Source organism: Ascaphus truei, unplaced genomic scaffold (genome assembly GCF_040206685.1).
Source record: "Ascaphus truei isolate aAscTru1 unplaced genomic scaffold, aAscTru1.hap1 HAP1_SCAFFOLD_502, whole genome shotgun sequence".
Lineage (NCBI taxonomy): Eukaryota > Metazoa > Chordata > Amphibia > Anura > Ascaphidae > Ascaphus > Ascaphus truei.
The window spans coordinates 212,558-239,285 of record NW_027456833.1 but is presented as its reverse complement, the minus strand read 5'-3'; the positions used below and the strand labels follow the sequence as shown (position 1 = coordinate 239,285).

At 54.5% G+C, this 26,728-nt stretch overlaps 1 protein-coding gene across 1 annotated transcript in view; it reads left to right on the top strand.

Annotated features, from left to right (window-relative positions):
* Positions 1–26,728, top strand: part of LOC142484990 (microtubule-actin cross-linking factor 1, isoforms 6/7-like) — a gene marked incomplete at its 3' end in the record, with an annotated part of 162,914 nt that overhangs the window by 28,916 nt on the left and 107,270 nt on the right. The window contains exon 2 of the mRNA XM_075584226.1: positions 14,209–14,814. Coding sequence (XP_075440341.1) covers positions 14,272–14,814 — 543 coding nt within the window. The remainder of the gene's footprint in view (positions 1–14,208; positions 14,815–26,728) is intronic.

Sequence of the window (26,728 nt, the reverse complement as noted above, 5' to 3'; positions counted from 1 at the left end):
AGTCTGGTGGATTAACGAGCAGTGGTTGGAGACATGGTTGGTTATAGTCTGGTGGATTAACGCGCAGTGGTCGGAGACATGGTTGGTTATAGTCTGGTGGATTAACGAGCAGTGGTTGGAGACATGGTTGGTTATAGTCTGGTGGATTAACAAGCAGTGGTCGGAGACATGGTTGGTTATAGTTTGGTGGATTAACGAGCAGTGGTCGGAGACATGGTTGGTTATAGTCTGGCGGAGTAACAAGCAGTGGTTGGAGACATGGTTGGCTATAGTCTGGTGGATTAACGAGCAGTGGTCGGAGACATGGTTGGTTGTAGTCTGGTGGATTAACGAGCAGTGGTCGGAGACATGGTTGGTTATAGTCTGGTGGATTAACGAGCAGTGGTTGGAGACATGGTTGGCTATAGTCTGGTGGATTAACGAGCAGTGGTCGGAGACATGGTTGGCTATAGTCTGGTGGATTAACAAGCAGTGGTCGGAGACATGGTTGGTTATAGTCTGGTGGATTAACGACCAGTGGTCGGAGACATGGTTGGTTATAGTCTGGTGGATTAACGAGCAGTGGTCGGAGACATGGTTGGTTATAGTCTGGCGGAGTAACAAGCAGTGGTTGGCTATAGTCTGGTGGATTAACGAGCAGTGGTTGGAGACATGGTTGGTTATAGTCTGGTGGATTAACGCGCAGTAGTCGGAGACATGGTTGGTTATAGTCTGGTGGATTAACGAGCAGTGGTTGGAGACATGGTTGGTTATAGTCTGGTGGATTAACAAGCAGTGGTTGGAGACATGGTTGGGTATGGTCTGGTGGATTAACAAGCAGTGGTCGGAGACATGGTTGGTTATAGTCTGGTGGATTAACGAGCAGTGGTTGGAGACATGGTTGGTTATAGTCTGATGGATTAACGAGCAGTGGTCGGAGACATGGATGGTTATAGTCTGGTGGATTAACGAGCAGTGGTCGGAGACATGGTTGGTTATAGTCTGGTGGATTAACGAGCAGTGGTCGGAGACATGGTTGGTTATAGTCTGGTGGATTAACGAGCAGTGGTTGGAGACATGGTTGGTTATAGTCTGATGGATTAACGAGCAGTGGTTGGAGACATGGTTGGTTATACAGTAGTCTGGTGGATTAACGAGCAGTGGTGGAGACATGGTTGGTTATAGTCTGGTGGATTAACGAGCAGTGGTTGGAGACATGGTTGGTTATAGTCTGATGGATTAACGAGCAGTGGTTGGAGACATGGTTGGTTATACAGTAGTCTGGTGGATTAACGAGCAGTGGTGGAGACATGGTTGGCTATAGTCTGGTGGATTGACGAGCAGTGGTTGGAGACATGGTTGGCTATAGTCTGGTGGATTAACGAGCAGTGGTCGGAGACATGGTTGGTTATACAGTAGTCCGGTGGATTAACGAGCAGTGGTCGGAGACATGGATGGTTATAGTCTGGTGGATTAACGAGCAGTGGTCGGAGACATGGTTGGTTATAGTCTGGTGGATTAACGAGCAGTGGTCGGAGACATGGTTGGTTATAGTCTGGTGGATTAACGAGCAGTGGTTGGAGACATGGTTGGCTATAGTCTGGTGGATTAACGAGCAGTGGTCGGAGACATGGATGGTTATAGTCTGGCGGAGTAACGAGCAGTGGTTGGAGACATGGTTGGTTATAGTCTGGTGGATTAACGAGCAGTGGTCGGAGACATGGATGGTTATAGTCTGGCGGAGTAACGAGCAGTGGTTGGAGACATGGTTGGTTATAGTCTGGTGGATTAACGAGCAGTGGTCGGAGACATGGTTGGTTATAGTCTGGTGGATTAACGAGCAGTGGTTGGAGACATGGTTGGCTATAGTCTGGTGGATTAACGAGCAGTGGTCGGAGACATGGATGGTTATAGTCTGGCGGAGTAACGAGCAGTGGTTGGAGACATGGTTGGTTATAGTCTGGTGGATTAACGAGCAGTGGTCGGAGACATGGTTGGTTATAGTCTGGTGGATTAACGAGCAGTGGTTGGAGACATGGTTGGCTATAGTCTGGCGGATTAACGAGCAGTGGTCGGAGACATGGTTGGTTATAGTCTGGCGGAGTAACAAGCGGTCGGAGACATGGATGGTTATAGTCTGGCGGAGTAACGAGCAGTGGTCGGAGACATGGTTGGTTATAGTCTGGCGGATTAACGAGCAGTGGTTGGAGATATGGTTGGCTATAGTCTGGTGGATTAACGAGCAGTGGTCGGAGACATGGATGGTTATAGTCTGGCGGAGTAACGAGCAGTGGTTGGAGACATGGTTGGTTATAGTCTGGTGGATAAACGAGCAGTGGTTGGAGACATGGTTGGTTATAGTCTGGTGGATTAACGAGCAGTGGTTGGAGACATGGTTGGCTATAGTCTGGTGGATTAACGAGCAGTGGTTGGAGACATGGTTGGTTATAGTCTGGTGGATTAACAAGCAGTGGTTGGAGACATGGTTGATTATGGTCTGGTGGATTAACAAGCAGTGGTTGGAGACATGGTTGATTATGGTCTGGTGGATTAACGAGCAGTGGTTGGAGACATGGTTGGCTATAGTCTGGTGGATTAACGAGCAGTGGTTGGAGACATGGTTGGCTATAGTCTGGTGGATTAACAAGCAGTGGTCGGAGACATGGTTGGTTATAGTCTGGTGGATTAACAAGCAGTGGTCGGAGACATGGTTGGTTATAGTCTGGTGGATTAACGAGCAGTGGTCGGAGACATGGTTGGTTATAGTCTGGCGGAGTAACAAGCAGTGGTTGGAGACATGGTTGGCTATAGTCTGGTGGATTAACGAGCAGTGGTCGGAGACATGGTTGGTTGTAGTCTGGTGGATTAACGAGCAGTGGTCGGAGACATGGTTGGTTATAGTCTGGTGGATTAACGAGCAGTGGTTGGAGACATGGTTGGCTATAGTCTGGTGGATTAACGAGCAGTGGTCGGAGACATGGTTGGCTATAGTCTGGTGGATTAACAAGCAGTGGTCGGAGACATGGTTGGTTATAGTCTGGTGGATTAACGACCAGTGGTCGGAGACATGGTTGGTTATAGTCTGGTGGATTAACGAGCAGTGGTCGGAGACATGGTTGGTTATAGTCTGGCGGTGTAACAAGCAGTGGTTGGCTATAGTCTGGTGGATTAACGAGCAGTGGTTGGAGACATGGTTGGTTATAGTCTGGTGGATTAACGCGCAGTGGTCAGAGACATGGTTGGTTATAGTCTGGTGGATTAACGAGCAGTGGTTGGAGACATGGTTGGTTATAGTCTGGTGGATTAACAAGCAGTGGTCGGAGACATGGTTGGTTATAGTTTGGTGGATTAACGAGCAGTGGTCGGAGACATGGTTGGTTATAGTCTGGCGGAGTAACAAGCAGTGGTTGGAGACATGGTTGGCTATAGTCTGGTGGATTAACGAGCAGTGGTCGGAGACATGGTTGGTTGTAGTCTGGTGGATTAACGAGCAGTGGTCGGAGACATGGTTGGTTATAGTCTGGTGGATTAACGAGCAGTGGTTGGAGACATGGTTGGCTATAGTCTGGTGGATTAACGAGCAGTGGTCGGAGACATGGTTGGCTATAGTCAGGTGGATTAACAAGCAGTGGTCGGAGACATGGTTGGTTATAGTCTGGTGGATTAACGACCAGTGGTCGGAGACATGGTTGGTTATAGTCTGGTGGATTAACGAGCAGTGGTCGGAGACATGGTTGGTTATAGTCTGGCGGAGTAACAAGCAGTGGTTGGCTATAGTCTGGTGGATTAACGAGCAGTGGTTGGAGACATGGTTGGTTATAGTCTGGTGGATTAACGCGCAGTGGTCGGAGACATGGTTGGTTATAGTCTGGTGGATTAACGAGCAGTGGTTGGAGACATGGTTGGTTATAGTCTGGTGGATTAACAAGCAGTGGTTGGAGACATGGTTGGGTATGGTCTGGTGGATTAACAAGCAGTGGTCGGAGACATGGTTGGTTATAGTCTGGTGGATTAACGAGCAGTGGTTGGAGACATGGTTGGTTGAATAACAAGTGGTCAGGCATGTGTTTACTTCTCAGCACTTGGTTATTAGTACACTTAAGTCACAGGATTTAACTCGTTCACTGCCAGATGGGGTGAAACAATGTATGGCTGTCTCGCACGACAGAGGAACGGTTCCTGCCATGAATGTAGAATCTTAGCACTGATTTATTTGATTTTTTGCTGCCAAACAGATCTTAGCACCAGGTTAGCTTCCCAGATGTGTTTGCCCATGCGACCTGTCTGCATTCTCCCTGGGGTTGCCCGTAACGTGCCCACAATAGAAACTCACCCGCTGCCTCAATCTCCCGGCAGATGGCTTCTTTCTATTTTTCCTCGACATAAATGGAAGTTAACCGACGAAGCAAAACTGAATGACAAAGAAAGCAGCTGCCGGCCTGGGAACGGCATTCCTTTCCTTTATAATGTAGCCCTTTACGTTCTGTGTTAATGAGAGATGTGATCTTAATGAGGTAGACACAGACTAGGACCCATATTGCCTGAACAGTTGGAGTTGTGTAACCCTTCTATGGTACCCCACCCGACATGAGATTAGGGGGTACACTCCTTCTGGTCCCTCTGAGTGGTCTGGGTGCTGTGACCTGCTGGTAAATAGGAGGGCTGAGTGCTCCGCGGTGTTGTGGGGAGAACCCAGGACAGGGACAGGAGGTGTGGGACAGGTTACCTTGTTCTCTCAGGGTGCACAGCGCCTCCAGCCAGCAGGGATCCCCTGGGGTCTCCAGAGGAGAGACCCCCACTGACACTCCATTCTCCAGACACAGGAACAGGGACACACACAGCAGCTTCTTTCTGTGGTTCTTTATTCAGGGCAGCACACACAGCGTACAGCAGAACATCATAGGCCTGATATGCTCTCTGCCCTTCTGCTCATAGCAGCTTGATTCCCCTCCCTCCTCACCCAGGTGGGGCAGGAGGGAGAGAACACTTCTTGGCTTCCTATCTCTCTCAGTTCTCTCTGAAGACTAAGGCCTCGTCCATGGTTGTTGCTTGCTGGCGGAGGCTCGCTGAGGCGTGCTTCCGCTCAGCACTGAACCTCTACAGCCGCAATTAGAGCGGCTTTAGTAGGGGCTCGCCTACGCTTCTGCAAGCGCGCGGAAGCGTAGGTCTTAGGGAAATTTAAAATTTCCCCGCTGGCCGGCGCGACAGGCCGGTCACGTGAGCGGTTCGCCCAATGACGCCGAACCAGCTCCCTGACGTCACTTGCCTGCCCCCGGCCCGCCCCCTGACGGCGCGCAGGGAAAGCACCCGCGAGGCTCAGGGAAAGCACCCGCTTTCTCTGAGCCTCAGCGCGCCTCAGCTTGGCCGAGGCCTAACTCCACTCACTAACTGATAATCTAAATTTAGGAAACATGTCTCAATTTGAATATCCTCAGGGAGTGTCTCTAACTTTGAATCATTACAACACAAAGCTGGGTACCGATTGGCTCACACACAGCAGGGGGCGTTCCAACCCATATCCACCCTTTGGATTAACACATTCAAATGTTTCTTAGGCCCGCCCCCGAATATTGTTACAATACTCAGAGCTGAAATGCAAAACAGGCCAACTCAAGGAATTAACCTTTCCACTGCCTGTTCTAACCGGACTGACAGAGGAAAGGCCCAGAATTAGCAATAGCTGCCGAAGGCCAGGCTATAGTTGTATGAGGCGCTGCTTGCAATAAGTTATCACATTGCCTGAACAGTTGGAGTTGTATGAGGCGCTGCTTGCATAAAGTTATCACATTGCCTGAACAGTTGGAGTTGTATGAGGCGCTGTTTGCAATAAGTTATCACATTGTCTGAACAGTTGGAGTTGTATGAGGCGCTGCTTGCAATAAGTTATCACATTGTCTGAACAGTTGGAGTTGTATGAGGCGCTGCTTGCAATGAGTTATCACATTGCCTGAACAGTTGGAGTTGTATGAGGCGCTGCTTGCTATATGTTATCACATTGCCTGAACAGTTGGAGTTGTATGAGGCGCTGTTTGCAATAAGTTATCACATTGCCTGAACAGTTGGAGTTGTATGAGGCGCTGCTTGCAATGAGTTATCACATTGCCTGAACAGTTGGACTTGTATGAGGCGCTGCTTGCAATGAGTTATCACATTGTCTGAACAGTTGGAGTTGTATGAGGCGCTGCTTGCAATGAGTTATCACATTGCCTGAACAGTTGGAGTTGTATGAGGCGCTGCTTGCTATATGTTATCACATTGCCTGAACAGTTGGAGTTGTATGAGGCATTGCTTGCATCAAGTTATCACATTGCCTGAACAGTTGGAGTTGTATGAGGCGCTGCTTGCATTAAGTTATCACATTGCCTGAACAGTTGGAGTTGTATGAGGCGTTGCTTGCATTAAGTTATCATATTGCCTGAACAGTTGGAGTTGTATGAGGCGCTGCTTGCAATAAGTTATCACATTGCCTGAACAGTTGGAGTTGTATGAGGCGCTGTTTGCAATAAGTTATCACATTGCCTGAACAGTTGGAGTTGTATGAGGCGCTGTTTGCAATAAGTTATCACATTGCCTGAACAGTTGGAGTTGTATGAGGCGCTGCTTGCAATGAGTTATCACATTGCCTGAACAGTTTGAGTTGTATGAGGCGCTGCTTGCAATAAGTTATCACATTGCCTGAACAGTTGGAGTTGTATGAGGCGTTGCTTGCTATAAGTTATCACATTGCCTGAACAGTTGGAGTTGTATGAGGCGCTGCTTGCAATAAGTTATCACATTGCCTGAACAGTTGGAGTTGTATGAGGCGCTGTTTACAATAAGTTATCACATTGTCTGAACAGTTGGAGTTGTATGAGGCGCTGCTTGAAATGAGTTATCACATTGTCTGAACAGTTGGAGTTGTATGAGGCGCTGCTTGCAATGAGTTATCACATTGTCTGAACAGTTGGAGTTGTATGAGGCGCTGTTTGCAATAAGTTATCACATTGCCTGAACAGTTGGAGTTGTATGAGGCGCTGCTTGCAATAAGTTATCACATTGTCTGAACAGTTGGAGTTGTATGAGGCGCTGTTTACAATAAGTTATCACATTGTCTGAACAGTTGGAGTTGTATGAGGCGCTGCTTGCAATGAGTTATCACATTGCCTGAACAGTTGGAGTTGTATGAGGCGCTGCTTGCTATATGTTATCACATTGCCTGAACAGTTGGAGTTGTATGAGGCGCTGTTTGCAATAAGTTATCACATTGCCTGAACAGTTGGAGTTGTATGAGGCGCTGCTTGCAATGAGTTATCACATTGCCTGAACAGTTGGACTTGTATGAGGCGCTGCTTGCAATGAGTTATCACATTGTCTGAACAGTTGGAGTTGTATGAGGCGCTGCTTGCAATGAGTTATCACATTGCCTGAACAGTTGGAGTTGTATGAGGCGCTGCTTGCTATATGTTATCACATTGCCTGAACAGTTGGAGTTGTATGAGGCGCTGCTTGCAATGAGTTATCACATTGCCTGAACAGTTGGAGTTGTATGAGGCATTGCTTGCATCAAGTTATCACATTGCCTGAACAGTTGGAGTTGTATGAGGCGCTGCTTGCATTAAGTTATCACATTGCCTGAACAGTTGGAGTTGTATGAGGCGTTGCTTGCATTAAGTTATCATATTGCCTGAACAGTTGGAGTTGTATGAGGCGCTGCTTGCAATAAGTTATCACATTGCCTGAACAGTTGGAGTTGTATGAGGCGCTGTTTGCAATAAGTTATCACATTGCCTGAACAGTTGGAGTTGTATGAGGCGCTGTTTGCAATAAGTTATCACATTGCCTGAACAGTTGGAGTTGTATGAGGCGCTGCTTGCAATGAGTTATCACATTGCCTGAACAGTTTGAGTTGTATGAGGCGCTGCTTGCAATAAGTTATCACATTGCCTGAACAGTTGGAGTTGTATGAGGCGCTGCTTGCTATAAGTTATCACATTGCCTGAACAGTTGGAGTTGTATGAGGCGCTGCTTGCAATAAGTTATCACATTGCCTGAACAGTTGGAGTTGTATGAGGCGCTGTTTACAATAAGTTATCACATTGTCTGAACAGTTGGAGTTGTATGAGGCGCTGCTTGAAATGAGTTATCACATTGTCTGAACAGTTGGAGTTGTATGAGGCGCTGCTTGCAATGAGTTATCACATTGTCTGAACAGTTGGAGTTGTATGAGGCGCTGTTTGCAATAAGTTATCACATTGCCTGAACAGTTGGAGTTGTATGAGGCGCTGCTTGCAATAAGTTATCACATTGCCTGAACAGTTGGAGTTGTATGAGGCGCTGCTTGCAATAAGTTATCACATTGCCTGAACAGTTGGAGTTGTATGAGGCGTTGCTTGCAATAAGTTATCACATTGTCTGAACAGTTGGAGTTGTATGAGGCGCTGCTTGCAATGAGTTATCACATTGTCTGAACAGTTGGAGTTGTATGAGGCGCTGCTTGAAATGAGTTATCACATTGTCTGAACAGTTGGAGTTGTATGAGGCGCTGCTTGCAATGAGTTATCACATTGTCTGAACAGTTGGAGTTGTATGAGGCGTTGCTTGCAATAAGTTATCACATTGTCTGAACAGTTGGAGTTGTATGAGGCGCTGCTTGCAATAAGGTATCACATTGTCTGAACAGTTGGAGTTGTATGAGGCGTTGCTTGCAATAAGGTATCACATTGCCTGAACACTCCCGCTTCCACAAAGTACTTTTATACCTACAGTATAGTTAATATTACAATATGGAGCTGCCCGGGCTGGGTTTGAACACTAGATACCCAACGTTTGTTATCCATTTTAGATACAATTATTAAGACTCTTTTTTATGAACCAGACAGACTATAAGATTTTATTTTCCGGTTTAAAAGTGAGAAAATCCCTGCAGAGTGCGATCAGTGCAGAAAACACCCAGACCCCCTAGTTCTGACTTCCTGCGTGGCACTGTGTTCTGACGCGTGGCACTATGTTCTGACTTCCTGCGTGGCAATGTGTTCTGACGCGTGGAACGGTACTGTGTTCTGACGCGTGGCACTGTGTTCTGACTTCCTGCGTGGCACTGTGTTCTGACGCGTGGCACTGTGTTCTGACTCGTGGCACTGTGTTCTGACGCGTGGCACTGTGTTCTGACGCGTGGCACTGTGTTCTGACGCGTGGCACTGTGTTCTGACGCGTGGCACTGTGTTCTGACGCGTGGCACTGTGTTCTGACGCGTGGCACTGTGTTCTGACGCACTGCGCGACACTGTGTACTAACGCGCTGCGCGGCACTGTGTTCTGACGCACTGCGCGACACTGTGTACTGACGCGCTGCGCGCACTGTGTTCTGACGCACTGCGCGACACTGTGTACTAACGCGCTGCGTGGCACTGTGTTCTGACGCACTGCGCGACACTGTGTACTAACGCGCTGCGCGGCACTGTGTTCTGACGCACTGCGCAACACTGTGTACTAACGCGCTGCGCGGCACTGTGTACTGACGCGCTGGGTGGTACTGACACGCTGCGCGGCACTGCGTACTGGTGCTGCGTGACACTGTTTTGACGTGCTGCGCGGCACTGCGTTCTGACGTGCTGCGCGGCACTGCGTTCTGACGTGCTGCGCGGCACTGCGTTCTGACGTGGCACTGAATACAGTGCCACGCAGCGCGTCAGAACACAGTGCTCGCAGCATTCTGTGTGAGATAAGGGGGGGGACTTCTCGGGGGGGGGGGGGGATGATTCCAGTGCAGAGTATGGATTCTGTGCTCGCAGTATTCAGTGTGAGATAAGGGGGGGAGGGGGGATTTCTCTGGGGGGGGGGGGGATGATTCCAGTGCAGAGTATGGATTCTGTGCTCGCAGTATTCAGTGTGAGATAAGGGGGGGGAGGAGGGATTTCTCGGGGGGGGGATTCCAGTGCAGAGTATGGATTCTGTGCTCGCAGTATTCTGTGTGAGATAAGGGGGGGGGAGGGGGGATTTCTCTGGGGGGGGCAGGGATTTCTCAGGGGGAGGAGGGATTTCTCGGGGGGGGGGGGGTGATTCCAGTGCAGAGTATGGATCCTGTGCTCGCAGTATTCTGTGTGAGATAAGGGGAGGGGGGATTTCTCGGTGGGGGGGGAGGATTTCTCGGGGGGGGAGGGATTTCTCGGGGGGGGGAGGGATTTCTCGGGGGGGGGGGGGTAAATCCAGTGCAAAGTATGGATTCTTTGCTCACAGTGTTCAGTGTGAGATAAGGGGGGGGGGGATTTCTGGGGGGGGAATGATTCCAGTGCAGAGTATGGATCTGTGCTCGCAGTAATCAGTGTGAGATAAGGGGAGGAGGGGGGATTTCTCGGGGGCGGGGAGGGGGGATTTCTCGGGGGGGGGGAGGGATTTCTCGGGGGGGGAGGGATTTCTCGGGGGGGGGGGGTAAATCCAGTGCAAAGTATGGATTCTGTGCTCACAGTGTTCAGTGTGAGATAAGGGGAGGGGGGATTTCTCGGGGGGGGGGATGATTCCAGTGCAGAGTATGATCCTGTGCTCGCAGTAATCTGTGTGAGATAAGGGGAGGGAGGGGGGATTTCTCGGGGGGGGAGGGGGGATTTCTCGTGGGGGGAGGGGGATGATTCCAGTGCAGAGTATGGATTCTGTGCTCGCAGTATTCAGTGTGAGATAAGGGGAGGGAGGGGGGATTTCTCGGGGGGGGAGGGGAATTTCTCGGGGGGGGGATGATTCCAGTGCAGAGTATGGATCCTGTGCTCGCAGTATTCAGTGTGAGATAAGGGGAGGGAGGGGGGATTTCTCGGGGGGGGGGGGGTGATTCCAGTGCAGAGTATGGATTCTGTGCTCCCAGTATTCAGTGTGAGATAAGGGGGGGGGGGGGATTTCTTGGGGTGGGGGGGGGGGGGGTGATTCCAGTGCAGAGTATGGATTCTGTGCTCCCAGTATTCAGTGTGAGATAAGGGGGGGGGGGGAGGGGGGTTATGTCTCCTATAGAAATAGCTCTAACTCCTTTCTCAGTTTGTTCCTCAGGTTAACGTGCATTATTTATTGCATGTAGTATGTATGGGAAGAAACGGTCAGTCGTTATAGGGAAGGCGATTTAACCCATAGCACACCCAGCAGGGTCTCCACCCTGAGGGTACAGGTAGAAGGGGAGATGTTTGTGTCCTCGTGTAGCATCTGCATCCAGCAGAGGAGTGGCCAACTCCAGTCCTCAAGGGCCACCAACTGGTCAGGGTTTCAGGATATCCCTGCTTCAGCACAGGTGGCTCAATCAGTGGCTCAGTCAAAGGCAAGTGGTTGGGCATGTGTTCAGTCAAAGACTGAGCCACTGATTGAGTCACCTGTGCTGAAGCAGGGATATCCTGAACCCCTGACCTGTTGGTGGCCCTTGAGGACTGGAGTTGGCCACTCCTGTGTCATTGAAAGAGCCACTGATTGAGCCTCCTGTGCTGAAGCAGGGATATCCTGAAACCCTGACCTGTTGGTGGCCCCTGAGGACAGGAGTTGGCCACTGCTGTGTCATTGAAAGAGCCACTGATTGAGCCTCCTGTGCTGAAGCAGGGATATCGTGAAACCCTGACCTGTTGGTGGCCCCTGAGGACAGGAGTTGGCCTCCCCAGATCTACAGTATGGGATTCATCCATCCCAGCACAGCCCCCGATCTGGAAGAGGGGTGGGTGGTCCCGGAGGTAAAGGAGGGTGACGTTATATAAGCTGACGCTGCTTTTCTTTTGCTGAAGAAGTAAATGATTGTGAAACGTCACAGACGGTTCTGTAACTGTTTATTTAGTTCCCCGGCGCCCGCTCTCCCCTCCGCTCACCGCCCCGGCCCCTTAGAACCGGTGGCTATCTTGCAGGGCCCCCGGAGAAGCGGGAACTTGTTGCATGGGAAGGTGGCATTGTGGTGAGAGAATGGGGGGAGGTGACCCCACCTCTCTGAGCATGAGCATGCCACAGAGGAGCTGGGGGAGGGGGGCTTATACCCACCCTAATTAGGGGGGTTCCATGCCGCTCTAATAAACGTTAATACGGATCTTAACCCTTCACCGTCAAACACATTTCAAATGCAATTTTAGGCCTGGGGGAAATGTTTGATGCAAAGGAAGGGTTAGAAATAAAATCTAGGGGTGCAGTGTGTGAGACACCCCAATACAGTGTGTGTGTGTGTGTGTGTGTGTGTGTGTGTGTGTGTGTGTGTGTGTGTGTGTGTGTGTGTCGTGCTGACTATCACAATCTGGCATAGAGTGTGTGTGTGTGAGTGTGTGATTGTGTGGGAGTATGTGTGTGTGTGTGTGTCGTGCTGACTATCACAATCTGGCATACAGTGTGTGTGAGTGTGTGTGGGAGTGTGGGAGTGTGTGGGAGTGTGTGGGAGTGTGTGGGAGTGTGTGGGAGTGTGTGGGAGTGTGTGGGAGTGTGTGGGAGTGTGTGGGAGTGTGTGGGAGTGTGTGGGAGTGTGTGGGAGTGTGTGTGTGGGAGTGTGTGGGAGTGTGTGGGAGTGTGTGGGAGTGTGTGTGAGTGTGTGTGTGTGGGAGTGTGTGTGTGTGTGTGTGTCGTGCTGACTATCACAATCTGGCATACAGTGTGTGTGAGTGTGTGTGGGAGTGTGTGGGAGTGTGTGGGAGTGTGTGGGAGTGTGTGGGAGTGTGTGGGAGTGTGTGGGAGTGTGTGGGAGTGTGTGGGAGTGTGTGGGAGTGTGTGTGTGGGAGTGTGTGGGAGTGTGTGGGAGTGTGTGGGAGTGTGTGGGAGTGTGTGGGAGTGTGTGTGTGTGAGTGTGTGTGTGTGTGTGGGAGTGTGTGTGTGTGTGTGTGTCGTGCTGACTATCACAATCTGGCACACAGATGTAACCAGACTTACTGTTCCCACTGGACAAAAAAGCAGGGACAGTGCCTGTCGCGATCTCGCTGCGGTGGGACCCCGCTCACGATTTGGGACCCCCGCAGCGTGAATTCGGCGACGGTCGATGCAACGCGTAATGATAAGGTTTGCTACATCTGTATCCCGGGCAAAAAAAACATGAAAAGTCCTTGGATTGCAACATTTCCCTAATACACGCCCCGCTGAAGCTGCTCCACGGGTGTGATCGGCTGCCTTATTGTGTACCTCAAACAATGCTGATTATTATTACACAGCCACCTTCTGCCATTGGAGTATAACAATATTATAAGCAAATATTTTGTGAGCACACAATGTAACCACTTAGCTGCCGGAGAGGCTAGTACAACTCGGGGTGCCAGGCAGCTTTCCAAAAATACTGGACACAATGGTGAAAAGTGCAACGCGCTTGAGACACACACAGACACCCTCTCTCTGCTCCATGCTGTTTCCTCCTCTCTTTGGACCCATATTCAGGCTCCTGACACCTCCTCCTGATTGGCTGCTGCTGGGTAATGCAGCCAATCAGGATGGAGGAAGCTGCCCAGCCCCCAAGTGACAGCGCTGCTCTCTCCCTGCTCAGGGAAAACCCACGGCCCCCCCAAGTCGGTCAGGTCACTATGTCCAGAGAGGTAATACCGATATACACATACATGTCCAGAGAGGTAATAGTGGTATACACATACGTGTCCAAAGAGGTAATACCGGACACATACATGTCCACAGAGCTAATACCGGACACAGATGTCCAGAGAGGTAATAGCGGTATACACATACATGTCCAGAGAGGTAATACCGGACACATACATGTTCAGAGAGGTAATAACGGACACACAGATGTCCAGAGAGGTAATACCGATATACACATACATGTCCACAGAGGTAATACCAGACAGATACATGTCCAGAGAGGTAATAGCGGTATACACATACACGCCCAGAGAGGTAATAGCGGTATACACATACACGCCCAGAGAGGTAATACCGGTATACACATACACGCCCAGAGAGGTAATACCGGTATACACATACACGCCCAGAGAGGTAATAGCGGTATACACATACACGCCCAGAGAGGTAATAGCGGTATACACATACACGCCCAGTATTACCTCTCATTTTTTACTGGACAGAATACAGGACACCTGGCGACCCTAACTAGCAGTGTTATAATAATATATAGAGCAGTGTAATAACACGCAGAGCCCGGCATGGTTAGGGTTAATGGTGTCCTCTAATTCCAGCCCCTGAGGCCTTTTAACCGCTGCACAAATTCACTAACACGGTGTCACACACACAACGTAATTTAGCTTGTATGTGTTTCACACTCCCGTCTCCTGATAATAACGTTTCGACGGTCCATTTATTTCAGGCTGGGATCCCAAACCCCGATGTCTGAGATTTCTCTGCCTCTGCCACTCCGCTCTCGCTCACCATGGGTAATTCGGTCAGCAGACCCAGCTGCCTGGGGGAGAAGAGCAGGAAGTCCGAGAGGTTCCTGAAGGAGTGCTACCTGAAGAAGGACTCCATCCTGGACATCCCAAGCCTCAGGAACAACACGGAGCCCAGCGCCGGACCAGGGGAAAAAAAACAGAACGAGCTGGCGATCGAGAAAGAGTTCAACTTGTCTCCCGTCTCCGGCAAGAGCCGCCAGGGCCTCGACCCCCTCCCAAAACAAAACAACACGGAAGCCAAGGTGTGGAACGGGGATCTCAGGAGTGGGACTCCCCGATCCACGCCGGACCACGCGGGGAACGTGTGGACACCGCAGAGGGGGACCCTGCAGAGGAGCTCTGGCGGGAGCTGGTCATGGAAGCCGCTGGCCACCAGGGAGGTGACAGAAGTCACGGAGGTGACAGAGACAATTGTCACGGAGATAGTGGAGGTGACGCAGTTTCCATCGGGAGACAGGGGCGGGGAGCCCGTAGTCACCAGGACGGTGAAGGTGCTAACGGAGTGTGCCGGGGAGCTGTCTGAGGTTAATACCCGTACTATTTCATACGATCCCTTGCGTGCCACGCTGCCACGTGGTGTACCGGCACTCAATCTTCCTAGAAACATAGGAAGTGACAGCTGCGTAGCTCAGCCAGTCTGCCATTTTCCTGTCTGTTGATTGAGCCACTGATTGAGCCACCTGTGCTGAAGCAGGGGTATCCTTAAAATCTGACCTGTTGGTGGCCCTTGAGGACCGCAGTTGGTTGCCCCGGTCCTATGTAATAGAATAAGGAAAGCATTTCATATAGAGGGATATATTATTATTATTATTAATAATAATAATAATAATTATTATATATTAAAACAGGAACATTTCCGTCACTCTTCCAGTCCGCCTGTATATATTTGTCACTAACTCCCCTCCTTTGTAGTTGCTATTGTCTGTGTCCCTCTGTGTGTCCTTCTATCCCTCTGTGTGTCCTTCTGTCCCTCTGTGTGTGTGTGTCACTCTCAGCCACACTTGTAGATCTTGTGTGCCCCTCAGGCTGGGAAACATTGGCATAACCCCCCCCCCCCCCGCTAGCATTAACAAAGGCCGCGTTTAGTGACAAATAGCGTGAGAATGGGCCATCTGGGAAACAGCCCGTGTGTTACATACGTACCCGTGTCAGCGGACACACACGTACCTCTGGGAAACAGCCCGTGTGTTACATACGTACCCGTGTCAGCGGACACACACGTACCTCTGGGAAACAGCCCGTGTGTTACATACGTACCCGTGTCAGCGGACACACACGTACCTCTGGGAAACAGCCCGTGTGTTACATACGTACCCGTGTCAGCGGACACACACGTACCTCTGGGAAACAGCCCGTGTGTTACATACGTACCCGTGTCAGCGGACACACACGTACCTCTGGGAAACAGCCCGTGTGTTACATACGTACCCGTGTCAGCGGACACACACGTACCTCTGGGAAACAGCCCGTGTGTTACATACGTACCCGTGTCAGCGGACACACACGTACCTCTGGGAAACAGCCCGTGTGTTACATACGTACCCGTGTCAGCGGACACACACGTACCTCTGGGAAACAGCCCGTGTGTTACATACGTACCCGTGTCAGCGGACACACACGTACCTCTGGGAAACAGCCCGTGTGTTACATACGTACCCGTGTCAGCGGACACACACGTACCTCTGGGAAACAGCCCGTGTGTTACATACGTACCCGTGTCAGCGGACACACACGTACCTCTGGGAAACAGCCCGTGTGTTACATACGTACCCGTGTCAGCGGACACACACGTACCTCTGGGAAACAGCCCGTGTGTTACATACGTACCCGTGTCAGCGGACACACACGTACCTCTGGGAAACAGCCCGTGATTATTCCGAGAGGAAAGTCCCTTTCACCGTATTCTTTCACGGTGGATTTCTGCGGCAGGTTTCTCCGGCACCTTTACGGTGGCGTAAGGCTTTTTAGGAAACAGTTGCAATATACTTGATAAATATGTGACGTTTCATACGTAACCGTGTCAGCGGACACACACGTACCTCTGATACACAGGGCCGGATCCACACACGTGTGTTACATACGTAACCGTGTCAGCGGACACACACGTACCTCTGATACACAGGGCCGGATCCACACACGTGTGTTACATACGTAACCGTGTAGGCGGACACACACGTACCTCTGATACACAGGGCCGGATCCACACACGTGTGTTACATATGTAACCGTGTCAGCGGACACACACGTACCTCTGATACACAGGGCCGGATCCACACACGTGTGTTACATACGTAACCGTGTCAGCGGACACACACGTACCTCTGATACACAGGGCCGGATCCACACACGTGTGTTACTTACGTAACCGTGTCAGCGGACACACACGTACCTCTGATACACAGGGCCGGATCCACACACGTGTGTTACATACGTAACCGTGTCAGCGGACACACACGTACCTCTGATACACAGGGCCGGATCCACACAAGTGTGTTACATTTTTAGCATTACGTTATCAAAACGTTATGCACCGCTATCCTCCGGGTAAGGCCCAGCGCCACCGGTAGGGCCCGGGGGGGGGGGGTGTGGAGAGAGGGGGCCAGCTGCTAAAATACGTGTTCCGACACATGGCCCCTAAAGCAGGTGGGCCCTGGTGCAGCAGAACCGGTTGCACCTGTAGTAGTTCGGCCCCTGTGTCCCCATAACTGAGGTTTGATCATTCTGCCTGTGTACCAGCTGTGTACCAGCTGTGTACCAGCTGTGTACCAGTTGTGTACCAGCTGTGTACCAGTTGTGTACCAGTTATGCATGGGAACACATTGCTGTGTACCAGTGCTGTGATACACACACAAATATCCCAACGGGTTTCTGACCCAAGCAGGGTGGGGCATTATAGGCGCGATAGGCAGGGTGAGACATTATAGGCGGGATAGGCAGGGTGAGACATTACACTGGCGACACACTTTATTCGAGCTCGGCTAGTCCCACGAATTCGGGTATACCCGGGTGTATTGAGGTTTGTGACTGTTTTCTGCCCGAGTGCATTGAGTTATTTTCCGGCAGGGATTGAAGCATTTTATTCCCGCTGGCTGCAATACTGCACAGTATATATATATACTGCATTACAATTCATGAATTTATGCCATCTGGTAGACACGCGAAGCATTGCAGCCTATTAAATCCTAATCATTATCATTTAACAGATCAGCCGCCCATCAGCCAGGCATGAACCCAGGCTGGGAAGGCAAACGCAACGGGGCTTGTCAGAGGTGAGGAGCGGCGCATTCCAGGTATCTGCCAGGTACATACCGGGTATTTGCTCGAATAAAGTGTGTCAGTGCAGTATAGGCGGGATAGGCAGGGTGAGACATTATAGGCAGGATGGGCAGGGTGAGACATTATAGGCGGGATAGGCAGGGTGAGACATTATAGGCGGGATAGGCAGGGTGAGGCATTATAGGCGGGATAGGCAGGGTGAGACATTATAGGCGGGATAGGCAGGGTGAGACATTATAGGCGGGATAGGCAGGGTGAGACATTATAGGCAGGGTGAGACGTTATAGGCGGGATAGGCAGGGTGAGACATTATAGGCGGGATGGGCAGGATGAGACATTATAGGCGGGATAGGCAGGGTGAGACATTATAGGCGGGATAGGCAGGGTGAGACATTATAGGCGGGATGGGCAGGGTGAGACATTATAGGCGGGATGGGCAGGATGAGACATTATAGGCGGGATAGGCAGGGTGGGACATTATAGGCGGGATAGGCAGGGTGAGACATTATAGACGGGATGGGCAGGGTGAGACATTATAGGCGGGATAGGCAAGGTGAGACATTATAGGCGGGATGGGCAGGGTGGGACATTATAGGCGGGATGGGCAGGGTGAGACATTATAGGCAGGATGGGCAGGGTGGGACATTATAGGCGGGATAGGCAGGGTGAGACATTATAGGCGGGATAGGCAGGGTGGGACATTATAGGCGGGATAGGCAGGGTGGGACATTATAGGCGGGATGGGCAGGGTGAGACATTATAGGTTAGATTAGGCTGAAAAAAAGACACGGCCGCAATGTAAAACCGTTTTTAAATTCTAATTGGCTGAGATACTCGTTCTAAATGTATGTAGTAACACAGGCCGGAGGGGGAGGGGAAGGGGGAGGGGGGGGGGGTCAGATACCTTTTATTGGACCATCAAGCAGTATATATGTTCCCCGCCTTCCCACCTCTCGGGGCCCTTCATCGGGTCAGCTACTTCTTGGTCCAATAATCAGTATCATACCTCCTACTCCCTCCTGTGTTACTACATGGAAGAAAGGGCCTACACAGCGACCCCCCTTCTTTGCCGGCAACCCACCCCCGCCCTTCTTTGCCGGCCCCCGCCATTCTTTGCTGGCCCCCCGCCCTTCTTTGCCGCCCCCTGCCCTTCTTTGCCGCCACCCTGCCCTTCTTTGCCGCCCCCCGCCCTTCTTTGCCGCCCCCGCCCTTCTTCGCCACCCCCGCCCTTCTTTGCCGCCCCCCACCCTTTTTTGCCGGCTCCCTGCCCTTCTTTGCCACCCCCGCCCTTCTTTGCCGCCCCCCGTCCTTCTTTGTCGGCTCACTGCCCTTCTTTGCCACCCCCGCCCTTCTTTGCCGCCCCCCCTGCCCTTCTTTGCCACCCCCGCCCTTCTTTGCCGCCCCCTGCCCTTCTTTGCCGCCCCCCTGCCCTTCTTTGCCGCCCCCTTGCCCTTCTTTGCCGGCCCCCCGCCCTTCTTTGCCGGCCCCCAGCCCTTCTTTGCCGCCCCCTGCCCTTCTTTGCCGCCCCCCTGCCCTTCTTTGCCGCTCCCCGCCCTTCTTTGCTGCCCCCGCCCTTCTTTGCCGCCCCCGCCCTTCTTTGCCGCCCCCGCCCTTCTTTGCCACCCCCGCCCTTCTTTGCCGGCCCCCTGCCCTTCTTTGCCGCCCCCCGCCCTACTTTTCCGCCCCCGCCCAACTTTGCCGGCTCCCCGCCCTTCTTTGCCGGCCCCCGCCCTACTTTTCCGCCCCCGCCCAACTTTGCCGGCCCCCCGCCCTTCTTTGCCGCCCCCGCCCTTCTTTGCCGCCCCCCGCCATTCTTTGCCGCCCCCCGCCCTTCTTTGCCACCCCCCGCCCTTCTTTGCCGCCCTCCTGCCCTTTTTTGCCACACCCGCCCTTCTTTGCTGCCCCCCGCCCTTCTTTGCCACCCCCCTGCCCTTCTTTGCCGCCCCCCTGCCCTTCTTTGCCACCCCCGACCTTCTTTGCCACCCCCGCCCTTCTTTGCCGCCCCCCTGCCCTTCTTTGCCACCCCCTGCCCTTCTTTGCCGGCCCCCGCCCTTCTTTGCCGCCCCCTGCTCTTCTTTGCCGCCCCCCCGCCCTTCTTTGCTGGCCCCCGCCCTTCTTTGCCGCCCCCTGCCCTTCTTTGCCGCCCCCCTGCCCTTCTTTGCCACCCCCTGCCCTTCTTTGCCGGCCCCCGCCCTTCTTTGCTGGCCCCCGCCCTTCTTTGCCGCCCCCCGCCCTTCTTTGCCGCTCCCCGCCCTTCTTTGCCGCCCCCCGCCCTTCTTTGCCGCCCCCCGCCCTTCTTTGCCACCCCCTGCCCTTCTTTGCCGGCCCCCGCCCTTCTTTGCTGGCCCCCGCCCTTCTTTGCCGCCCCCCGCCCTTCTTTGCCGCCCCCCTGCCCTTCTTTGCCACCCCCTGCCCTTCTTTGCCGGCCCCCGCCCTTCTTTGCTGGCCCCCGCCCTTCTTTGCCGCCCCCCACCCTTCTTTGCCACCCCCGCCCTTCTTTGCCGCCCCCCGCCCTTCTTTGCCGGCCCCCGCCCTTCTTTGCCGGCCCCCGCCCTTCTTTGACGCCCCCACCCTTCTTTGCCGCCCCCGCCCTTCTTTGCCTGCCCCCGCCCTTCTTTGCCGCCCCCCGCCCTTCTTTGCCGCCCCCCGCCCTTCTTTGCCGCCCCCCGCCCTTCTTTGCCGCCCCCGCCCTTCTTTGCCGCCCCCCACCCTTCTTTGCCAGCTCCCTGCCCTTCTTTGCCACCCACGCCCTTCTTTGCCACCCCCCGCCCTTCTTTGCCGGCTCCCTGCCCTTCTTTGCCACCCCCGCCCTTCTTTGCCGCCCCCCCTGCCGTTCTTTGCCACCCCCACCCTTCTTTGCCGCCCCCGCCCTTCTTTGCCGCCCCCTGCCCTTCTTTGCCGTCCCCTGCCCTTCTTTGCCGCCCCCTGCCCTTCTTTGCCGCCCCCGCCCTTCTTTGCCGCCCCCTGCCCTTCTTTGCCGCCCCCGCCCTTCTTTGCCACCCCCGCCCTTCTTTGCCACCCCCGCCCTTCTTTGCCGGCCCCCTGCCCTTCTTTGCCGCCCCCCGCCCTACTTTGCTGCCCCCCGCCCTACTTTGCCGGCTCCCCGCCCTTCTTTGCTGGCCCCCGCCCTACTTTGCCGCCCCCCGCCCTACTTTGCCGCCCCCCCACCCTTCTTTGCCGCCCGCCCTTCTTTGCCACCCCCCGCCCTTCTTTGCCGCCCCCCGCCCTTCTTTGCCACCCCCGCCCTTCTTTGCCGCCCTCCTGCCCTTCTTTGCCACCCCCTGCCCTTCTTTTCCGGCCCCCGCCCTTCTTTGCCGGCCCCTGCCCTTCTTTGCCGCCCCCCTGCCCTTCTTTGCCACCCCCTGCCCTTCTTTTCCGGCCCCCGCCCTTCTTTGCCGGCCCCCGCCCTTCTTTGCCGCCCCCCTGCCCTTCTTTGCCGCCCCCGCCCTTCTTTGCCACCCCCGCCCTTCTTTGCCGCCTCCCGCCCTTCTTTGCCGCCCCCCTGCCCTTCTTTGCCGCCCCCGCCCTTCTTTGCCACCCCCGCCCTTCTTTGCCGCCTCCCGCCCTTCTTTGCCGCCCCCCGCCCTTCTTTGCCGGCCCCCGCCCTTTTTGCCACCCTCACCCTTCTTTGCCGCCCCCGCCCTTCTTTGCCTGCCCCCGCCCTTCTTTGCCGCCCCCCGCCCTTCTTTGCCGCATCCCGCCCTTATTTGCCACCCCCGCCCTTCTTTGCCTCCTCCCGCCCTTCTTTGCCGCCCCCCGCCCTTCTTTGCCGGCCCCCCGCCCTTCTTTGCCGGCCCCCAGCCCTTCTTTGCCGCCCCCTGCCCTTCTTTGCCGCCCCCCTGCCCTTCTTTGCCGCTCCCCGCCCTTCTTTGCTGCCCCCGCCCTTCTTTGCCGCCCCCGCCCTTCTTTGCCGCCCCCGCCCTTCTTTGCCACCCCCGCCCTTCTTTGCCGGCCCCCTGCCCTTCTTTGCCGCCCCCCGCCCTACTTTTCCGCCCCCGCCCAACTTTGCCGGCTCCCCGCCCTTCTTTGCCGGCCCCCGCCCTACTTTTCCGCCCCCGCCCAACTTTGCCGGCCCCCCGCCCTTCTTTGCCGCCCCCGCCCTTCTTTGCCGCCCCCCGCCATTCTTTGCCGCCCCCCGCCCTTCTTTGCCACCCCCGCCCTTCTTTGCCGCCCTCCTGCCCTTTTTTGCCACACCCGCCCTTCTTTGCTGCCCCCCGCCCTTCTTTGCCACCCCCCTGCCCTTCTTTGCCGCCCCCCTGCCCTTCTTTGCCACCCCCGACCTTCTTTGCCACCCCCGCCCTTCTTTGCCGCCCCCCTGCCCTTCTTTGCCACCCCCTGCCCTTCTTTGCCGGCCCCCGCCCTTCTTTGCCACCCCTGCTCTTCTTTGCCGCCCCCCCGCCCTTCTTTGCTGGCCCCCGCCCTTCTTTGCCGCCCCCTGCCCTTCTTTGCCGCCCCCCTGCCCTTCTTTGCCACCCCCTGCCCTTCTTTGCCGGCCCCCGCCCTTCTTTGCTGGCCCCCGCCCTTCTTTGCCGCCCCTCGCCCTTCTTTGCCGCTCCCCGCCCTTCTTTGCCGCCCCCCGCCCTTCTTTGCCGCCCCCCGCCCTTCTTTGCCACCCCCTGCCCTTCTTTGCCGGCCCCCGCCCTTCTTTGCTGGCCCCCGCCCTTCTTTGCCGCCCCCCGCCCTTCTTTGCCGCCCCCCTGCCCTTCTTTGCCACCCCCTGCCCTTCTTTGCCGGCCCCCGCCCTTCTTTGCTGGCCCCCGCCCTTCTTTGCCGCCCCCCGCCCTTCTTTGCCACCCCCGCCCTTCTTTGCCGCCCCCCACCCTTCTTTGCCGGCCCCCGCCCTTCTTTGCCGGCCCCCGCCCTTCTTTGACGCCCCCACCCTTCTTTGCCGCCCCCGCCCTTCTTTGCCTGCCCCCGCCCTTCTTTGCCGCCCCCCGCCCTTCTTTGCCGCCCCCCGCCCTTCTTTGCCGCCCCCCGCCCTTCTTTGCCGCCCCCGCCCTTCTTTGCCGCCCCCCACCCTTCTTTGCCAGCTCCCTGCCCTTCTTTGCCACCCACGCCCTTCTTTGCCACCCCCCGCCCTTCTTTGCCGGCTCCCTGCCCTTCTTTGCCACCCCCGCCCTTCTTTGCCGCCCCCCCTGCCGTTCTTTGCCACCCCCACCCTTCTTTGCCGCCCCCTGCCCTTCTTTGCCGCCCCCTGCCCTTCTTTGCCGCCCCCTGCCCTTCTTTGCCGCCCCCGCCCTTCTTTGCCGCCCCCTGCCCTTCTTTGCCGCCCCCGCCCTTCTTTGCCACCCCCGCCCTTCTTTGCCACCCCCGCCCTTCTTTGCCAGCCCCCTGCCCTTCTTTGCCGCCCCCCGCCCTACTTTGCTGCCCCCCGCCCTACTTTGCCGGCTCCCCGCCCTTCTTTGCTGGCCCCCGCCCTACTTTGCCGCCCCCCGCCCTACTTTGCCGCCCCCCCACCCTTCTTTGCCGCCCGCCCTTCTTTGCCACCCCCCGCCCTTCTTTGCCGCCCCCCGCCCTTCTTTGCCACCCCCGCCCTTCTTTGCCGCCCTCCTGCCCTTCTTTGCCACCCCCTGCCCTTCTTTTCCGGCCCCCGCCCTTCTTTGCCGGCCCCTGCCCTTCTTTGCCGCCCCCCTGCCCTTCTTTGCCACCCCCTGCCCTTCTTTTCCGGCCCCCGCCCTTCTTTGCCGGCCCCCGCCCTTCTTTGCCGCCCCCCTGCCCTTCTTTGCCGCCCCCGCCCTTCTTTGCCACCCCCGCCCTTCTTTGCCGCCTCCCGCCCTTCTTTGCCGCCCCCCGCCCTTCTTTGCCGGCCCCCGCCCTTTTTGCCACCCTCACCCTTCTTTGCCGCCCCCGCCCTTCTTTGCCTGCCCCCGCCCTTCTTTGCCGCCCCCCGCCCTTCTTTGCCGCATCCCGCCCTTCTTTGCCGGCCCCCGCCCTTCTTTGCCGCCCCCCTGCCCTTCTTTGCCGCCCCCCCGCCCTTATTTGCCACCCCCGCCCTTCTTTGCCTCCTCCCGCCCTTCTTTGCCGCCCCCCGCCCTTCTTTGCCGGCCCCCGCCCTTCTTTGCCGCCCCCGCCCTTCTTTGCCGGCCCCCGCCCTTCTTTGCCGCCCCCCCTGCCCTTCTTTGCCGCCCCCCGCCCTTCTTTGCCAGCCCCGCCCTTCTTTGCCACCCCCCTGCCCTTCTTTGCCGGCCCCCGCCCTTCTTTGCCGCCTCCCGCCCTTCTTTGCCGGCCCCCCGCCCTTCTTTGCCGCCCCCCCTGCCCTTCTTTGCCGGCCCACGCCCTTCTTTGCCGCATCCCTGCCCTTCTTTGCCGGCCCCCGCCATTCTTTGCCGCCCCCCTGCCCTTCTTTTCCGGCCCCCGCCCTTCTTTGCCACCCACCCACCCCTTTCTTTGCCGGCCCCTGCCCTTCTTTGCCGCCCCCCCGCCCTTCTTTGCCGCCCCCCGCCCTTCTTTGCCGGCCCCCGCCCTTCTTTGCCGCCCCCCTGCCCTTCTTTGCCGGCCCCCGCCCTTCTTTGACGCCCCCCCGCCCTTCTTTTCTGCCCCCCCGCCCTTCTTTGCCGCCCCCCCGCCCTTCTTTGCATCCTATATTTCTAGTTCTTTTGATCGGAGGAAGGCAAAACCAAAACCCAGAGTCAGATCATCCAATGATATATCATAAGGGGAAAAATAAATTCCTTCCCGACTCCAAATATTGGCAATCGGATTATTCCCTGGGTCAGCGTCCTTCCAATGGTACTTATTTGGTTTAGCCCTTTATACCTTTCCTATCTAAAAAGATGTCTAATTTTTTCTTAAACATGTAACCCCCCCCTTCCCGGGTTCCTAGGGCGATTACATCTGGGGGTTATATATGGCTGCCCTGCATGGGTTTGCGGGACTCGGGGGCGGGATTCGGGCGGCTGGGCGTTGGGGCGGCACTGATGTATAATAATGGGCGCCAGGAACATTCTAGCACAACTATCATTTATTCGTGTCTCCGAACACAGGGACCCCTCACCCATATACTGACACGTTGCACTGTATTATACGTCAGGCATAAATACTGTTCTTCCATCAGTGCCCACTCCTAACACTGGAATGGATGTACATATCGTGTCTCCTCACTGTGCTAAGGCCCGGGACACTGGAATGGATGTACATATCGTGTCGCCTCACTGTGCTAAGGCCCGGGACACTGGAATGGATGTACATATCGTGTCTCCTCACTGTGCTAAGGCCCGGGACACTGGAATGGATGTACATATCGTGTCTCCTCACTGTGCTAAGGCCCGGGACACTGGAATGGATGTACATATCGTGTCTCCTCACTGTGCTAAGGCCCGGGACACTGGAATGGATGTACATATCGTGTCTCCTCACTGTGCTAAGGCCCGGGACACTGGAATGGATGTACATATCGTGTCTCCTCACTGTGCTAAGGCCCGGGACACTGGAATGGATGTACATATCGTGTCTCCTCACTGTGCTAAGGCCCGGGACACTGGAATGGATGTACATATCGTGTCTCCTCACTGTGCTAAGGCCCGGGTCCCCTCCTCATTGTTTTGGGACATCTCTCCTCGGTCCTAGTCATACTAGGCCCGTCCTAACGGGTCCTGTATACGTAATCCTATACCTTCTGCTTTTATGGTAACTGCCACTTCCGCCTGACAGGAATGCCCAGGCAGATCCGCGGTTAGAAACAATCCGCCGACATCCGGGAATCCTCATTACCGAGGCCCATCTGGCGCGTGCCGTTTCACTTACCAACTATACTGGACCCTCTGTAATCGCTCGGGGTCCTAACTAACAAGGATACTATCCCTGTCTATAACATAATACATTAAGGGAGCCTGGTCTATACTATTAGCTTAAGAACATGGGTGTCTACTCTCCCCCCGAGGCTCCTCTCCTCCTGGAACCTAACCTTCTAGAACAGCCCCTCCTCCTTGAATACCCCTGTGTGACGTCTGGATCCCCATAGCAACACAGGTGGGGCCTAGCATACACTGACCTTGCTAGTAACCCTGTAGGAGAGGGGGGGGGGGTTTACAAACATATCTCCTGTATCTGCCATCACAACCTCCATTGGTGGTTAATTCCACATTATATGTACAATTCTATTTCTATAGCGCCGCCATGTACGCAGCGCTGTGCATCATTACAATAGGAGGTGAATGTACATTACAAACACTCGGAATAAGTGCAAAGGAGATCCTGTCCCACAGAGCTTACAATCTAAGTCACTGCCCTTACTGTAAAGAACCATTTTCCTGTGGGGGGAGAGAGAGATTGATTCTCAGGGAGAAGGAGCGAATCCCGCATGCTAACGAGCGCCCCCCCCCCCACCCCCATCCCAACAAAAGTTCTGGTAAGCAGCTTGGCACTTAATTTCTTGGGAAAGGCCCTACTCTGACCCACACGGTGCATTCGCGGTGTCAGTACAATGGAGGGGTCTGGGCTTGAGAAGAGAATTAGCTAATAGCGGTGATATATTAAATATGATCCCAAATTAAACTAATATACACACACACACGCACACACGCACACACACACACACACCACTATACACACACAACACTATACACACACACGCGCGCGCGCACACACACACACACACACACACCTCTGTAACCCAAGCTGTGCTAAAAAAAGCTGTTATACGGAAGGCATAAACTTATAAGGTTCATGTTAAAATGGACAAGGAGCAAAAAGTGACACCCTGTGAGTGCTCATTTATATGCAATTACCCAGAATCCCTGGCTGCAGTAGAAGCATTGCATGCAAAGAGATAATGGGGAAAGGCAGGTGTGTGGGCCTCTCTGTGACGGGAATGTGCCCACGTGTGGTATTTATATATATTTGCTGTAGGGATTTAGAATGTGTAGATAAATAGAAATGAGATAAGAAAGAATACATTTAGTAGAAATAGAGGGAGGATCATGAATTCATAATTCTATAAATATGCAAATAATCCGTACACTTCATCAAAACACATTGAATAATTACACATATTCCGACACATTTAAATACTACCGGCCCCCTCTCTGTCTCTCTGTGTGTGTGTCTCTGTGTGTTTCTGTCTGTGTGTGTCTCTCTCTCTCTCTCTCTCTCTCTCTGTCTCTGTCTCTGTCTCTGTGTGTTTGTCTCTGTGTGTGTGTGTGTGTGTGTGTGTGTTTCTGTGTG